The 17,388-nt window shown below is 45.4% G+C and overlaps 1 protein-coding gene across 5 annotated transcripts in view; it reads left to right on the top strand.

The window, feature by feature from the left end:
* PUS10 (pseudouridine synthase 10) overlaps window positions 1-17,388 on the top strand; it is a 322,578-nt gene that overhangs the window by 83,394 nt on the left and 221,796 nt on the right. For all 5 annotated transcript variants that reach the window (XM_069234384.1, XM_069234385.1, XM_069234383.1 and 2 more), the window contains one exon: window positions 2,527-2,572. In XM_069234384.1, the coding sequence (XP_069090485.1) occupies window positions 2,527-2,572 (46 nt within the window). The remainder of the gene's footprint in view (window positions 1-2,526; window positions 2,573-17,388) is intronic.

Raw genomic sequence — 17,388 nt, 5'->3', positions numbered from 1 at the left:
GCTAGAGCTATCGATGTTTGCTAATAGTTTCTGCCAGCCATTAAAAATGGCAAAGCTCACGCAACACACAAATAACTGGCCCCTTAAGCTTTTTTGACCTTCTACCCAAGGCAGAAAGTAGCATGTTGCTCCGTCAGTAATTGGCTGCCGTGGAGCTATTCATTTGGACATTTGTTTCTTCTGATTTAAAAAATAACACACTGGTAGTGATAACACCAAGTTTAGAAACAATTACATCACATCAAGATCAGAGCATTGGTTTTACAGTATGGAGTTACAAACTCCAGGAAAACTCACTGTCATCAACAGAACAACTTCCTTCTCTTATAACTCAATTGAAATCAAGCTCCACCTACCTGCAAACAAAATACTCCACTCATTCACACCTGCGCAAAGATTAGCCTTAGACTCTCCCCTCTTTTTTCACCACCAGAGTTACATATAACACTGAGGAGAACACCAATAGGTGCACTTAGCAGTTCACAATTGCAGACGGGTCTTTCCAGGGAGGAGTCCCCAAACTCAATTTGCTGCCATGAAAGAGGCCAAGCTACAGCAGCACCCATGGCCAATAGAAGTAGAGCCCTTTATCTGCCACCTCGAATCCAGCTTCCTATTCCCTGTAGGAGGAGACAGCAGGCGATGTCAATTAGCAGAGCCTCTTTGTCTTAGTGTTTAACAGTCCAGCTAGTGGAAAGAGTATAGGCTGGACCATGCTCTGTTATCTCAGAGGGAAAGGAAAGCAAACTTTTGCAGGCTAAGGGATGAAGCGTCGTAATTCATAACTCCCCATCAGACAAATGCATGCACTGCCTAAGAAAGACTGGAAATTGCTATCTGCATCGCTGCCTATCTGACTTCTCCACAGCTCTTCTCAACATCAAGCCAGGCAGTGACAAAAATCAAAAAGAAGTAGGTGGAACCCAGATCCCACACTTGTCCTGCCCTTGCAATTACAGATAAGAAGCTTTTCTAACTCTGCCTAGGGCCACAGCAGTCAGTGTGTCAGAGCAGATTTTTCCTACAACATAGTTTGCCAGCCATACCTAACACACAAAGTAACTGCTCTGGCTTTTTATGTTGCTCCTAAAGACAGATCTTAGATGTCTCTCGTCGTAAGACTTCTGTGGACCATGCCAAAGATTTACAGTGGACCTCGAGCCAGCCCATTGCTTACCACTGAGCGGTTATTCTCATTTTTTTGGTTCTTATTAAATTGTGTTTCTTCCTTTCCTTGTGTTTATCACTCTTCTGGAGCGTAACTTCTTAACCGTCCTTTTGATTGGATGACTTGTATCCTTCTGCTACTCACATCTAGGGTTTTCTTTTTCTTTCAGTATTCCATGAGTGCATGTGTTTTCTAGCTCTCGTCTTTGTGTGGCTTCCTCCCCCCACTTGCTCCATATTTCTTCCTTCTACTCTTAACCCTAGTATGTACTTTGCTTCCCTCACACTCCTTGCGGTCTTTTTTTTTTCCTTTTTTTTAATGCATTTTCTGCTCCCCACCTCAAGCTCCTCCATTGCTCTCCCACCACCACCCATTGCCTGTTGCTTTCCTCCTGTGTTCACTTCCTCCAACCTGTCACACAGTATTGCTCTTCCTTCCCCTCCTATGACCATCTTAAATTTTACATTTACACTTTTGTAGGGTCTGACAGCTGCTGTTTACTGCCATAACCCTTCTTCTTTAAATGTACTTTTGCATACATTTTATATTTTAATATATACTTCTAAAGGTTTGCATCTGCTATCTTTGTAAATAAAAAAAAGCAATGTCAAAAAGTCTGACCATATGGGCATGTAAATGTCATCCTGCTGGGCAGCTGTAGTATCATTGCACAGGTGTTTAAATCATTTTTAAATGTACTTTTGCATACGGTTTATATATTTTTTAATATATACTGCTCAAAGGTTGACATCTGCTATCGTTGTAAATAAAAAGGAATGACAAAAAGTCTTGCTGTACGCGCATGTATAGGTCAACCCACTGGGCAGCTGTAGCGTCATTGCACAGGTGTTTAAATAACCACACATTTTTTTTTTTTTTTTTTGCAGTGCTGCATATCATCATCACAAAGCTTTTCTTTTTTTCTTTTTGCTGATGCTAAACAGCTTTGACATAGGTCAAAATTACAAGACTTATTGGCTTTGCTAATGTTTGTTGCATAAGGACCAGCTAGACCTCACTCCGGAGAGTTCCTATTTGAACTCCCATACCTTAAAAGCATAAGATCCAACCTTTTGGTAACTGAGCAGTCAGCCTTTTTTTGCTGAGCTGATTTGCTGTTCTACCCTACACCTCTCCCCCTGTTCTGAGAACTCCCATGACCACTTCCCCTGATCTTGTCAGTGTTAAAATCCGGGGGGTTGAAAAGTATTGAAATCTACAGCACTGATCTTCAAATCTTTTTGCCAGGGTTTTCTGCCAGCGTCAGTCTATTATATTGTATATTGGTGACACAAGAAGGTGAGAAATACCTTGACTATGACTTCAACCAACAACTCATTTATCTTTGTTTGTTTTAGGGCCACAAAATGTCCAGATTGCTTCAAGCCAACGAAGAATAAATTGGTAGGATTCCACTGAGCTGTGTTTTGTATTCTTTTGTTTAATTTAGAAACTAATAAATTATAATGAATTAACATCTATTGGATTTTGAAATATTAATACTGTCCTACTTGCAATGAGTTATTCATGCATTCAATTTAATATTAACTGAATATTTCAATAATTGTCTGTTCTTCTGAATACATTCCAGAGAAGATATGTGATCTTCACCCACCAGACATCCTTTCCTTAACCAGATGCATGACTAGGAGATTATGTTCTGGATGGCAGATACCTTGCAACATCAAAAATAGAATAAACAGGACAGAGAGATGGTGGGAGTGGTAACAATCTTCCCCTTTTTAGGGTCGAGCGCAAGTAGTGTGGTGCTTGTAATCTCTCTATGGGCTTTTAACCACTCTTCCTATTCATTCTTTGTTGTGCTTGTCTTAAATACTTAGTTTTAATTGGTGCGTTTTATGAAATGTCCCTCCTTTGTGTGCTGAGTTCACTCCCAGGAGATTTCCCCAAGTGAAAATTTTTGTTGGCCATCACACTATGTCACGCTTCCTCCTGTTACAGCGTGTGATGGCCTCTCCTTCGGTTTTGGTTTGCCTTTAATCCCAGCTGCGATCCTTTCTAGACATTGGAGCAGGAAGTCAATAACTCTCAAGCTCTTGGTGGCCATGGTGCTTTGTACTGACTTGTTTCTGTCAACTGTTTTACTTTTCATTTTCAATTTATGTGGCAAGAAAAGTCGAGTAAGGAATTTACAACGTTAATAGCTCTAACTCGAGCAAACGCAAGACCCATTGCATTGCAAATGCTTGTTATATTACGGCTTGACAATTATTGAGCATCACTAGAGTGGGGCCGTGGCTTCTCCCTTATGTTGGGAGCCAGGAGTACATGTTTTGCTTGGGCAGAGGTTTTGTCCCTCCACCAAAAATTTCAAGGGGTCCAGTTCCCTTCTTTAAAATTATTAATCAAACCATAAGCTCTGATATCTGTTCTGAGTGATCGCTTGTATCTAGGTCAGCCACGTATTCCCTGCCCCTAGGAGTCCAGAGGGCTTGCAGCTAGTGGTAAAGTCTCTGTACATAGCTGTAGGAAAGTGCCCTTTTTTGACATGGTCACTGTTAGGCCTGGCATCCTTAGAAAGGTCTTCCCCCATATTTTTTGCCTTTACCTCCTGTTTTGTTGCTGTATCTTTTGGTTGGCCTTAGGACTCAAGCACTGGTTAGCAGCAGTAAAGTGTTTCTCCCCTAAAACATAGTAACATTGGTCTATCCACAATTGGCATATTTAATTTATATGTGTTTTCCCTTGTAAGGTGGTATACTGTATACCCAGGATCTGTAAATTGAGTGCTACTAGTGGACTTGCAACACTGCTTGTGCCACCCACTTAAGTAGCCCTGTAAACATGTCTCAGGCCTGCCACAGCAGCGCCTGTGCATGCAGTCTCGGTATCCCCCACCCTTTCCCACTCCTGGGCTTGGCATTTGAAACCTCTTGCCAAGCCTTAAAGGCCCCCTTTTTCTTGCATATCAGTCACCCTTAAAATAGGCTGTAGGTAGTCCATAGGGAATGGTGCAGTGTAAGTGAAAGGCAGCACATGCACTTTTAAGTTTTTCATGAAATTAAGTTTTTCATGAACTGGTAATGAAAAACTCCCAAAGTAGTTTTTCATTATTGTAAGGCCTGCCCCTCTCATAGGCCAACATTGGGAATTCCTTATGAAACTTTTAAGCTGTATTTCCTGATCTGAAAGGTGTAGCTACATCATGTTTAGTACCATTGGAATGGTAATAATAAATTCTCTATATGGTGTAGGCGGATTTATTATTGCTATTTTAGAAAGGCTACTTTTAGAAAGTAGGCGTTTCTCTGCTCTCACTGCCCTGGGTGCCTACAGACTATCTCCAATATATGTTTGGCTAGGGATAGGTGCCAGCTACACTAGTACATTCCCTTCAGACACCCACAACACAGTTTACTCAGCTACATCTGAATTCATCTGCATAGTGATGGGTCTTCCTGGGGAGGAGGTTGGGGAGAGCTCCCACTTGCATCTCAAAGGGTAGTGGGCGACCCTCATAAAGGGGCTGATTACCTCCCACTGATAGTCTGGAGCTGGGGCTTAGCTCAAAGGGGGAACCTGTGCACTTCACAGAAACCTTCTGAAGTCATCCCCCACATCAAAAGCATTTTCTAGTATAAGTACTGGGTCTCCGATCAACTCAAATCAGTACACTTCTGGACTCAAGGAAATGCTGCAAGAGTAAACACTGATGTGTGTCAGGATTGCCACTCTGCCAGGATTGACTATTCCCAGGAAAAGCTGTGCCGCGCTGCTGCCTGCTGATCTCTGCCCGGTAGCCCAGGACTCATCCACCTGCCCCAGAGTGAGAACGAATGGCTTTTCAATACTTTGCCACCCGTTTTCTTCAACAACCCGAGTGGCTTTGTTGGACCTTGCCGCCTGATTTCAGTGACAAACCAGAGCGGCTATGCTGTACTTTGATGCCCGCTTTCATCAACAACCCCGAGTGGCTTGGCTGTACTTTGCCGCCCACTTTCATCAACAACCACGAGCCACTTTGCCGCCCGCTCTCATCAACAACCTCAAGCAAGTTTTGCTGCACTTTGCCGCCTGCGTTTCATAAACAACCTCGAATGGCTCTGCTGAACTTGGCCATTTGCTTTCATGACACAAAAGGATGATGGACGGAGTGCTGAACAATGCAAACACTCACCCCCAGTCACAGATATGGGTTTAATCTATCGTTCTTTTGCTCACCATGCCACCCCAGTTTGGACCCAGCCATATGCAAATCAGTCTTGACCCTGTTCCCCCATGGGAACAGTCCAGCCGAAACTGCCAAGCCAGGTCCTCCCTGGACCGGAAACAAGCATCCTGGGACCGGTTTCAGGGTTTCACCCTTCATCAGCCAGGCTAGCTTGAATCCAGTGGCACAGTGAGCAAGGGACCCACGTCTGGGCATACCCTTCCCACTTAGGGCAACTTTAGCAACACAAAAGGATGATGGACGGAGTGCTGAACAATGCAAACACTCACCCCCAGTCACAGATCTGGGATTAATCCAGCGTTCTTTTGCTCACCTTGCCACCCCAGTTTGGACCCAGCCATATGCAAATCAGTCTTGACCCTGTTCCATCATGGGAACAGTCCAGCCCGAACTGCCAAGCCAGGTCCTCACTGGACCAGAAACAAGCATCCTGGGACCGGTTTCAGGGTTTCACCCTTCATCAGCCAGGCTAGCTTGAATCCAGTGGCACAGTGAGCAAGGGACCCACGTCTGGGCATACCCTTCCCACTTAGGGCAACTTTAGTAACACAAAAGGATGATGGACTGAGTGCTGAACAATGCAAACACTCACCCCCAGTCACATATCTGCGCCAATGGAATCTGACGGTGGGGGGTGCTTGAAGAAGGGCCACACGTCAGCTGGGACCTACAGCGTGCTTACCGGCAACTGTAAGCACATGGATTGTCAGTCTGCAGGCAGCACAAGTACAGTATGAGCTGCGTGAGGGTCATGGCAGCAGACTAGACAGTGGCCCTTGTCAAAATCTATCCCACATTGGCAGCGTTCGCACCACTTAGAACCCATAGGGAAGGTCTGGACTAATATCCAGGGCCTCATCGGGAATCTGACTGCTATTAAGGAGATCCAACAGCAGCTCTGGTACAGTCCCTGGATGGTGCCAGGGTGTGGTTGGACATTCCTGGCTGGCCTTGGCACACCCTTTGCTTTATCAACCCACCTTTTTTCTCATCACTTGCTCGTGGGACTTGTGGCTAGAAAGGCCATCCTTGACACTATTGTGGACAGCCGTGATCTTGCTTGGCCTGGACCCTCTTGGCGCTCCTTGTTGGACTGACTAGAGCGTTCCCATGGGGGCCCTAGTACTGGCGAGTGCCAAGACTTGCAACAGTGGCAGAAAAGCACTGCTGGATATCGTTGACACCCTGACCTTCAATCTTGCCCCAGAATACCTTCTATTCTACCTTGTATTCTGTGACCTGTGCCAGAGCCCATCCGACGCACCTCACTGTGACGATCTTTTCAATCAGCTCAGTCTACAGTGCAGTTTGGCCTGTAAGGTGTCAGGGTCTGCCAGCCCACCCTCCTAATTCTCATGTGGGGCCCTACGTACATTATATATCCTGTGTTGAGTGAAGTGGGCCTGTGCCACCGATTAGTAGAGTTAAAGATTTGGTACGCCAATTCCACCTCGATCATATAGTTTCTGTAGCTTGGACCAGCCAATGCATGGTTGTTTCCCTGTCCCTGCAAGTGAGTGACAAAGACTCTTTGTATGGGAATCGGAATATTTTTTTTAAATAGATACACTTATTTCTGCAGAACCATTTTCATGAGGGCAGTTCTGCCAGCCACGGTGAGGGGAAGTTTGATCCATTTCTGTACTGTGTTAGTGATTGTCAATCAGGATTTATAAAGCGTGGCTAATCACTGAGTAGGGTATCCAAGCGATTGCAGGTGCTGGAGACTTATTCGAACAGTCATGTCCTGAGGGCCATTCAGAATTCCAGGAGTGAGGTGATGGTCCTGAGGTGTGTGGGGAGGCTGTTCGAGGTTTTTACTGCAATGCGAGAGAAGGAGCGTCCTACACTTCTGCCTCCGTAGAAGTGGGGATTATGGCAAGGGTAAGGGAGGCAGTGCAAAGTCTTCTCGATCGTTGGTGGAAGTTCAGGCAGTGGTTAATGTACGCAGGTCCTTGATTTGTAGATCCTTGTGTGCGTGGGTCAACAGCTTGAATTGGCATCTCTTCTGTACGGGAAGCCAGTAGCATTGCCTGAAGTCAGGTGTGATGTGGGTTCGTCGGAGAAGGTTGAGGATGAGCCTCACTGCAGCGTTCTGTATCTTCTGAAGTCTATGTAGGAGGTGTGCGGTGATTCCTATGTACAGAGCTTTGCCGTAGTCGAGTTGGCTGGTGATGAGGGCTTCTGTCACGGTGGGCCTCTTGTGTAGATTACCCACTTGAAGATCTTACGTAGCATGCACAAAGTGAGGAAGCAGGCAGAGGAGACGGCAGTGAGCTGTGATTTCATGGTGAGCTTTTTGTCAATGAGGATTTTGAGTTTTCTGGCATGGTTGGAGCGAGTGGGTGCGGGCCCTAGGTCTGATGGCCCCCAGGAGTCGTTCCATGTGTTGCTGCTATTGCCAAAGATCAGTACTTCCGTCTTGTCTGTAGTAGGAAGTTGGCCTGGTGTGTGGTGGGCACCTAAGGTACTTACTCGTAATACTAGGTACCCCCTATTAGTGTAGTGTAGGCTGTGTCTAGAAGCCAGGCTCTCTAGAGGTAGCTCTGGATGAGCAGCCAAGGCTTATCTTGAAGACATGCAAAGTTCATGCAATACCACTGTAGCAAGACAGCACTTACACACATGAAAGAAAACACTGAAAGGTACTTTCTTTTAGTGACACAGTTACCAAAAAGTTCTAGTGAGGCAACCCGCCAATAGGAGGTAAGTAACACACTAGATATGTACACCAGTAATCAGAAATAGGCATAGAAATCAATAGAAAACATTGCAAATAGCAATAGACAGTAGTGACCCTAGGGGGAGCCCAAAACCGTATACTAAAAAAATGGAATGTGAATGCAGGACCCCCACCTAGGTAAGTGGAATTTGTAGAGGGGAGCTGGGGGAACTAGGAAACCCCAAAGGTAAGTACCACAGTGCCCCCCAGTGACTAGAAATAAAGGAGTAAGTTACTGAATTTTCCCCCAAACCACCCAAAAGGATTAAAAATAAGATATTGCAACACCCAGACAAGACTGCAAGAAACCAGCGGTGGATTCCTGAAGAGTAAGACCTGTGGAAGGAGGGGACCAAGTCCAGAAGTCGCAGAAGTGTCTGGTGGTGGCAGGAGCCACTACCCATCCATCTGTGGTTGCAGGAGTTGGTCGACAGTAGGGCGAAGACAGTCATCGATGCAGCCTTGGAGCCCGTGAAGAGTCCTTGAGGATGCAGTCGACTTTCCACGCCAGATGGAGGACTGCAGTCTGTCTGTGGCGTGGAAAAGCCACCAATAAAGCCTTGGCAAAGGCAAAAGTCGCGGTGCAGCTAAAGGTGAGCTGCCGGGGACCAGCAAGGTCCAGGAGTACTCAACCCATGGGCGGAGTCCTGAGGAGGACCCTCAGCAAGGCAGAGAGTCCACAGAAGAAAAGACAGCCCCCACAGGAGAACCACTGGAAGAGGAACCAGGAGTCGTAGACGAGCCCCCGCAGCACAACTGGAGAAGGGTCCCATGCCGCAGGAGAAGCACGCAGAGGGCTGTGTGTCGCAGGAAGGAGTGCTGGAGGCTGGGGCTACACGGAGCCTGAAGATCCCTTGGAGGAGATGCCAACAGTCTTTGGTAGCTGCAAGAGATGTATTGCATGGGGGTACTGTCCTGCATGGAAACGCAAGGGCTTACCTCCATCAAAGATGGATAGGTGGTAGACTGGACAAAGGAGATCACTCTAGACCACCACCCGTGATGCAGGATCCACGCAGTTCAGGATTAGAGTAGATCCACGCAGCCAGTCGACATTGCAGATGGTGTCTGCGGATGGAGGAGAGTGGCTCCTTCACTCCAAGAGAGATTCCTTCTCATGCAGACTGAAGACTTGCAGAAGCTGGAAGAAGCAATGGAAACAATGTTTCAAGCAAAGTATATGTTGTGGATGCAGATTGTCGGTTCCTGGAGGGTCCAGTTGCGGTTCCTGTGGCTAATAGTCAAAGTAGAGGTTGCAGAGGAGTCCTGCTGGAACCTTGCAAGCCGAATCTGAGGACCCACCCCAGAGGAAGTTCCTAAATAGCCCTGAAAGGGAGATTGGTCTCCTAGCCAGGTGACCACCTATCAGGATGAGGCTCTGACGTCACCTGCCCGACCTGGTCACTCAGATGCTCCCAGAGGTCCCTGCCCACCTTGGATTAAAAATGGCAGAATCCAGGGAACATCTGGAGGAACTCTGGGCACCACCCCTGGGGTGGTGGACAGGGGAGTGGTCACTTCCCTTTCCATTGTCCAGTTTTGTGCCATAGCAGAGACTGGGGGTCCCTGAACCGGTTCAAAGCATACCAGTGACTTGGGGAGGCTACTGCTCCCAAACCATGTAACACTTATTTCCGAAGGGAGAGTGTGTTACCCCTCTCTCCTAAAGGAAATCCTTTGTTCTGCCTTCCTGGGCTTGAGCTGATCAAGCAGCAGGAGGGCCGAAACCTGTCTGAGGGGTGGCAGCAGCTTGGGCTTGGGCTGCCCAGAAAACCCCAGCAGGCTAGTAGGAGCAATGCTGGTGGTCCTCTAAGGAGCACTCTCAGAGTGCATGGAATCATACTTTCAATACTGGCAACAGTATTGGGATATGATTCTGACATGTTTGATACCAGACGTGCCCAGGTTCGACATTACCATAATGTAGCTGAACATAGGTAGTGACCTTTGTCCAGTACACATATAAAATGGCATGGGTGCCCTCACACACAGGTAATTGAACCCTGCCCTCTGGGCTAGGAGGGCCTACTATCGGGGTGACTTACAGTGACCTTGTGTAGTGTCCTGAAGTGAAAAGGTGCATGCACCTTTTCATGCAGGCTGCAATGGCAGACCTGCAGTTACATTTCACATGGGCACCCCACGGGTGGGATAATACATGCTGCAACCCATGGGGATCACTTGGTACCACAATGCCCTGGGTACCATATATTAGGGACTAACATTGGGGCACCAGTATGCCAAATGTGGGGTGTATGTGGTTCAAGTAATCAAGTTTAAAGGGAGAGAGCATAATCACTGGGGTCCTGGTCAGCAGGATCCCAGTGAACACAGTCAAGAAAGAGGGTTCTTTTCTTTATCTGTGTTCAGCTGCAGGCAGTTATTCTTCATCCAGTTAGTGACGCTTGACATGCATCTGTGGAAGTTGGTTCTGGTGGTGGATGGGTCATTAGTAAGAGGCTGAGTTGGGCGTTGTCTGCATAGAAAATTATATTGAGATGGGATCTGACAATGTTGGCCAGCTGGGTCATATGTGCGTTGATGAGTGTGGGGCTGAGGGATGATGGGTTGTAGATATACACTCCCTGTTATTTGCTTTTATAATAGCGTCTATTTCTCTGTGGTACCTAAGTAACATACCTGGACCATCAGAAACCCAAGCTCCAGCTGCTCAATGGCCGCCATGAGTGTCATCAGTATGAAAATAGCACATTATAAAGCACACTGAACCCGTAATCTTAGCCAATAGTAGATGGGATTTTGAGGAACTGTTTGGATACTATAAAGAATGAAAGAATGCAGTCAACCACAAACTCCTAAACTGAATCAAAGTATTAACCCCTTGGGTGCCCTGGACGTAACGGTTACATCCCGGCCAGCACCGCTCAGGTGCCCAGGACGTAACCGTTACAGGCAGATAGGGGCCCTCGGGGAAAGTGCTAGCGCTCCCCTGCCCCCCACCCCCCCAGGCAGGGATGGAAGGGGAATTGCTTCCCCATCCACCCTGCCCTCCCAAACCACCCCCTTCCCTGCTCGTGGCGTCTGATGACATCAGTGCGCTGACCTCATCAGAGGCCTATCCCCCCACGCTGGAAGCTTCCAGCACAGATCAGAGGATAAATGCAAAAGCATTTCACCTCCGATCACGTGGAGGGGGCGAGAGAGGCATGAAAGGAGAGGGGCAGATCAGCCTATTTTTGGAAGGCCCATTTGCCCACCAGAGACCAGTCAAGATCTTACTTTCAAAATAAGAGGCTGGGGGTATGGCCATACCCTCACCCCAAATAAATGGGGCCAAAGTTGTTCTGCCCAACTGTGGGCAGATGGGGCAGTTACCCCCGATACACACCCCGGGGGGCAGAAAGCCTACTAGATGCCAGGGAATTAAAAAAAATATATACATAGTAGGGTGGCGGCTACCAACCAGTATGGGCATGGTTATGTCCCCACCCCAACTGAAGGGGGTAACAGTCTTTCAGCTCTCCCCCGCACACTAAAACATCTTATCCCACATCAAGCAAGAGGACATTTGATTATTTTGGGTCTTTGTTTTTACATTTGGGACATGAGAGCTTGGCTAACTCTCAAAATCGTCCCACTTTGAATGGTGAGGGCTGCACTTCTTGGACTTTGGACGCTGCCATGTAGAAAAATCCACAAGACCTACACCATTTTCTTACCCACAATGCCCTGCAACTTTGCTTGAAATCACACATTTTCCCCACATTTTTGTGATGGAACCTTCCGGAATCAGCAGGAATTCACAAAATTCCTACCACCCAGCATTGTCTCATCTATACCGATAAAAATTCTACCCCACTTGTCAGCCTAAAAATGTTTTTTTTCATACTCCAGTTTTGGAATCGCTTTGGTTCCCCCTCAATTTTGACATGTTTTGGCTCCTCGCTGTCACAGGCATTTGGCCCACCTACACAAGTTGAGGTATCATTTTTCCCAGGAGACTGAGGGGAACATTGGGTGGTAGGAAATTTGTCCTGGTGCGGTGATCCCACACAGAAATGTGGGGAAAAAGTTATTTTTTTTTAGCTAAATTTGAGGTTTGCAGAGGATCTGGGTAAGAAAACACTGGGGTATCCACGCAATTCACACCTCCCTGGACTCCCTCGGATGTCTAGTTTTCAGAAATGTCTGGGTTTGGTAGGTTTCCCTGTATGGCTGCTGAGCCCAGGCCCTAAAACGCAGGTGCCCGCTCCCTCCTGCCCTCCCACCCAACTAAACCCCCACGAAGACAGGTAGTTTTGCATTTGATCTTTTTGATGTGTTCAGATAGTGTTTTGGGCCATTTCGTTCTGCGGGCACTAGGCCTACCCACACAAGTGAGGTACCATTTTTATCGGGAGACTTGGGGGAACATTGGGTAGAAGGAAATTTGTGGCTTCTCTCAGATTCCAGAACTTTCTATCACCTGAAATGTGAGAAAAAAGTATTTTCTGTGCCAAATGTTGAGGTTTGCAAAGGATTCTGGGTAACATAACCAGATGAGAGCCACAGACGTCACCCCATCCTGGATTCCCCTAGGTGTCTAGTTTTCAAAAATGGACAGGTTGGTAGGTTTCCCTAGGGGCCGGCTGAGCTACAGGCCAAAATCTACAGCTTGGCACTTTGCAAAAAATACCTCAGTTTTCTTTGGGAAAATGTGATGTGTCCATGTTGTGTTTTGGGGCATTTCCTGTTGCGAGCACTCGACCTACCCACACAAGTGAGGTACCATTTTTATCAGGAGACTTGGGGGAACGCTGTGTGGAAGGACATTTGTGGCTCCTCTCAGATTCCAGAACTTTCTGTCACCGAAATGTGAGGAAAAAGTGTTTTTTTTTTTTTTTTTTTTTGGGTCAAATTTTTAGGTTTGCAAAGGATTCTGGGTAACAGAACCTGCTGAGAGCCCCACAAGTCACCCCATATTGGATTCCCCTATGTGTCTAGTTCTAAAAAATGGGCAGGTTTGGTAGGTTTCCCTAGGTGCCAGCTGAGCTAGAGGCCAAAATCCACAGCTAGGCACTTTGTAAAAAACAGGTTTCTTTTCTTTTGGAAACTTTGATGTGTCCACGTTGTGTTTTGGGGCATTTCCTGTTGCGGGTGCTAGGCCTTCCCACCCAAATGAGGTACCATTTTAATTGGCAGACTTGAGGGAACACTGGGTGGAAGAAAATTTGTGGCTCCTCTCAGATTCCAGAACTTTCCGTCACCGAAATGTGAGGAAAAAGTGTTTTTTGGCTAACTTTTGAGGTTTGGAAAGGACTAGGGTAACAGAACCTGGTGAGAGCCCCACAAGTCACCCCATGTTGGATTCCCCTAGCTGTCTAGTTTTTAAAAAAAATGCACAGGTTTGGTAGGTTTCCTTAGGTGCCGGCTGAGCTAGAGGCCAAAATCCACAGCTAGGCACTTTGCAAAAAACAGCTCTGTTTTCTTTGGGAAAATGTGATGTGTCCACGTTGTGTTTTGGGGCATTTCCTGTTGCGGCCACTAGGCCTACCAACACAAGTGAGGTACCATTTTTATTGGGAGACTTGGGGGATGGCTGGGTGGAAGGAAATTTGTGGCTCCTCTCAGATTCCAGAACGTTTTGTCACCGAAATGTGAGGAAAAAGTGTTTTTTGCCAAAGTTTTGAGGTTTACAAAGGATTCTGGGTAACAGAACCTAGTGAAAGCCCCACACATCACCCCATCCTGGATTCCCCTAGGTGTCTAGTTTTAAAACATGCACAGGTTTGGTAGGTTTTCCTAGGTGCCGCCTGAGCTAGAGATCAAAATCCACAGCTAGGCACTTTGCAAAAAAACACATCAGTTTTCAATGTAAAAAGAGATGGGCAAATAACCACTGCTTCTCAACACCTTATCCTGTGCCCATTTTGGAAATGCAAAGGTTTGCTTGATACCTAATTTTCACTCTTTATATTTCACCAAATGAATTGCTGTATACCCGGTATAGAATAAAAACCCATTGCAAGGTGCAGCTCATTTATTGGCTCTGGGAACCTATGGTTCTTGATGAACCTACAAGCCCTATATATCCCTACAACCAAAAGAGTCCAGCAGACGTAAGGGAATATTGCTTTAAAAAATCTGACATCACAGGAAAAAATTACAGAGTAAAGCGTGGAGAGAAATGTTTGTTTTTTTCACCCCAGTTTCAATATTTTTTTATTTTAGTTGTTATTTTCTGTAGGAAAACCTTGTAGGATCTACACAAATGACCCGTTGCTGAATTCAGAATTATTGTCTACTTTTCAGAAATGTTTAGCTTTCCGAGATTCAGCATTGGTTTCACACCCATTTCTGTCACTAACTGGAAGGAGGCTAAAAGCACAAAAAATAGTAAAAATGGGGTATGTCCCAGTAAAATGCCAAAATTGTGTTGAAAAATGTGGTTTTGTGATTCAAGTCTGCCTGTTCCTGAAAGCTGGGAAGCTTGTTATTTTAGCACTGCAAACCCTTTGTTGATGCCATTTTCTGGGGAAAAACCACAGGCATTCTTCTGCAGCCCTTTCCCCATTTTGTTTTTTTTTTTAAAACAAATTTTTTGCTGTTTTGTGGCTAATTTCGTGGTCTCCTTCAGGGGAACCCACAAACTCTGGATACCTCTAGAATCCCTAGGATGTTGGAAAAAAAGGATGCAAATTTGGCATGCGTAGCTTATGTGGACAAAAAGTTATGATGGCCTAAGCAAGAACTGCCCCAAATAGCCAAAAAAGGCTGGGCACCTGAGAGGGGAACGGCCTGGCAGCGAAGGGATTAAATAGGATGTATATTGTTTCACAAAGATATATTGTGTACTCCAGGCTCTAACACACTGTCATTTATTTGCAGAATCACAGTTCAAGCTACAGTAATAAAGAATAGTTAATGATATAGTATTATAAGTAAATGTTATTTGCATATTAGCTTTATCCACGATAATCTATTCCCATCTATTATCTTCTTTTTGGTGTAACTAAGCATAATACAGTCCAAAACAACAGGCAAAACTCAAACTCCTGATTTGTCCACTAGCCCCAGTGACTTTGCCTTGTAACGCAACAGCAATTACACTCTACTTAAAACTGCAAAAACATATGGCTTTGAATAAATGAATGCCCTTTATACATTTAAATAAAATCATGTATTTTTAGCACAAGAGAACTGTGCCACAGTGTTCATTTTATATTGCAGCAGTAGACATGAGAGGAATATAATTATACACTTTTAACAGTAACATTTCTCTTTTGGTCTCAGAACAGTATATTTCTCATGATGGAATGAGTCTAGGACATTTTATCAGGGAAATAATTGAATAGCTTCTAACTTATGACAGAAGATAAAACAACAGTGTAAACGCAAAGGTTAGCTGTCTTGCACTATTCATACTGAATCATACTTAGTCATACTGAATATCACTGTAAATGAGATATTTGTGCTTGCTATAGATGTGCCTAGCAATCTAGATGCTATGTTTAATTTTTGACAGTTGTTTCTAGCAACATTACTTGTGCAGAGCACACTAATACAATGTGAATTTGTTGAATTGTTAAGCGCAGACTACCACCCCCAAAGGCGCACCCTGGTGCTATAGCGGAAAACAAATGCCTGCCATCCTAGTCAATGCATGACAATCACACCTGGATCACTTCAGTAGCTTAAAGGATAAGGGGATAACAGTGTGTGTCAGAGATTCCAAAAATCCAGGGTTTTAACTGATTTTAAAAGTAAATTTTGAATCAGTGAACCTTAAGTGAATGGGGAGATTGTTCCAGGCCTTATTCCTTAAACCTGTAAAAGATTTGCCTCCTGTGGTTCTTAATCTAAAAGCAAGAGGTTTGAGCAAATTTGCCAGGGAGGACCTCCGGGTTTTACTTTTGGTGTAACGGATGAACCTTGATGTTAAAAATGTAGGCCCAGTTGCCTTGAAGGTTCTAAAAGTCATCAGAATAATTTTAAATATGACCCTCTTATGCACTGGCAGCCATTGGAGTTTTTAAGGCTGCTGAGACAGATGAACTTCTTGGTAATTTAAGAACCAATCTGGCAGCTGCATGCTGGAAAACATTGTTTCCTCATAATTTGTTTTGTAGTTCCGCTATAAAGACTGTTAAAATAATCCAGCCTGGAGGAGATGAGCGCACTGGCTGTCGGAGGCAGAAAGTCAAAAAAGTTCCTCAAGTAATTTATTCAATTGAAGCATGTGCCTGCAACAGCAAGGGCCTGTGGCTAGAAAGGCAATTGGGAGTCATATTTCACTCCTAAATTCCTAACCACCTCCACAGTGACTAGAGAACAAAGGGCTGAGCCTCGCCACCCTTCGACTGAGGTGAAAACGTTTGCCCTACCCAACCACATGATCTCCATTTTTTGAGTGTTGCATTTCAGATGATTATCTTCCATCCACTGAATGACTGCAGTTAGGCAATTTTAAAAATTAAACTCTGACCCTAGTGATGCCTTATCCAGCGATAGTGTCAACTGGGTATCATTTGCATACAAAATGGTGTCTATACCGAAAGATGAGATTAGAGGGGCCATATAGATGTTAAAAAGAACAGTACTCAATGATGAGCCATGTGGCACTCTTGAGGTTACTGTTCCTTCTGCAGACAAATAAGGGTCTAACACGACCTTTTGTCTGCGGTCTCCCACAAAGGATTGTATCCAAGAGGGCCGATCCGGCAACGGCACGCTCTTTGATGCAATGGAGTAAAATATTGTGAGAAATAGTGTCCATTGCAGTGGATAAGGCTAACAAAATCAACACTGCATCCATACCGGCATCCAAAGTAAATGTAAGACTGTCCACAATTTTCAGTAGTGCAGACTAAGTGGAATGCTTGGGGCAGAAACCTGACTGCCGTGGATGAAGCTCATCAGCATTTTCTAAACATGTGATTAGTTGGTCATTAATCAACTTTTGAATCATTTTACACATTGCAGGAAGTAATGAGATTGGGCGCAGGTTTAACAATATAGTTGGGTCTGCGAGGGGCTTCTTTTTCAAAGGTGTAACTACTGCCAACTTCCAATCTGCCTGTACCATTGCTGTAACTAAGGAAGTGTTCATAATCTCATTAACCAGGGGGGATTCACTATGTCCACAACCTTATGAAGGACCCTGGGAGGACAAGGGTCATTGGGTGATCCTGATTTACAGGACATAATAGCCTGGCACGATTGGGCTATTGAAATTTCTTGGAAGGCTAGTAGAGTTCTGGTTCCTACTGTTGAGGGCTCACCATTCATTGAATCATTCAAAAAGAATGTGGGAGTGTTGAAGTCACTTTGGATGGACCGTATCTTATAAAAAAAAGAGGAGCTCTG

The sequence above is a fragment of the Pleurodeles waltl genome, chromosome 5 (assembly GCF_031143425.1).
Source record: "Pleurodeles waltl isolate 20211129_DDA chromosome 5, aPleWal1.hap1.20221129, whole genome shotgun sequence".
Lineage (NCBI taxonomy): Eukaryota > Metazoa > Chordata > Amphibia > Caudata > Salamandridae > Pleurodeles > Pleurodeles waltl.
Note: the sequence above shows the minus strand (reverse complement) of the source record. Positions and strands in the feature narration are given on the sequence as shown.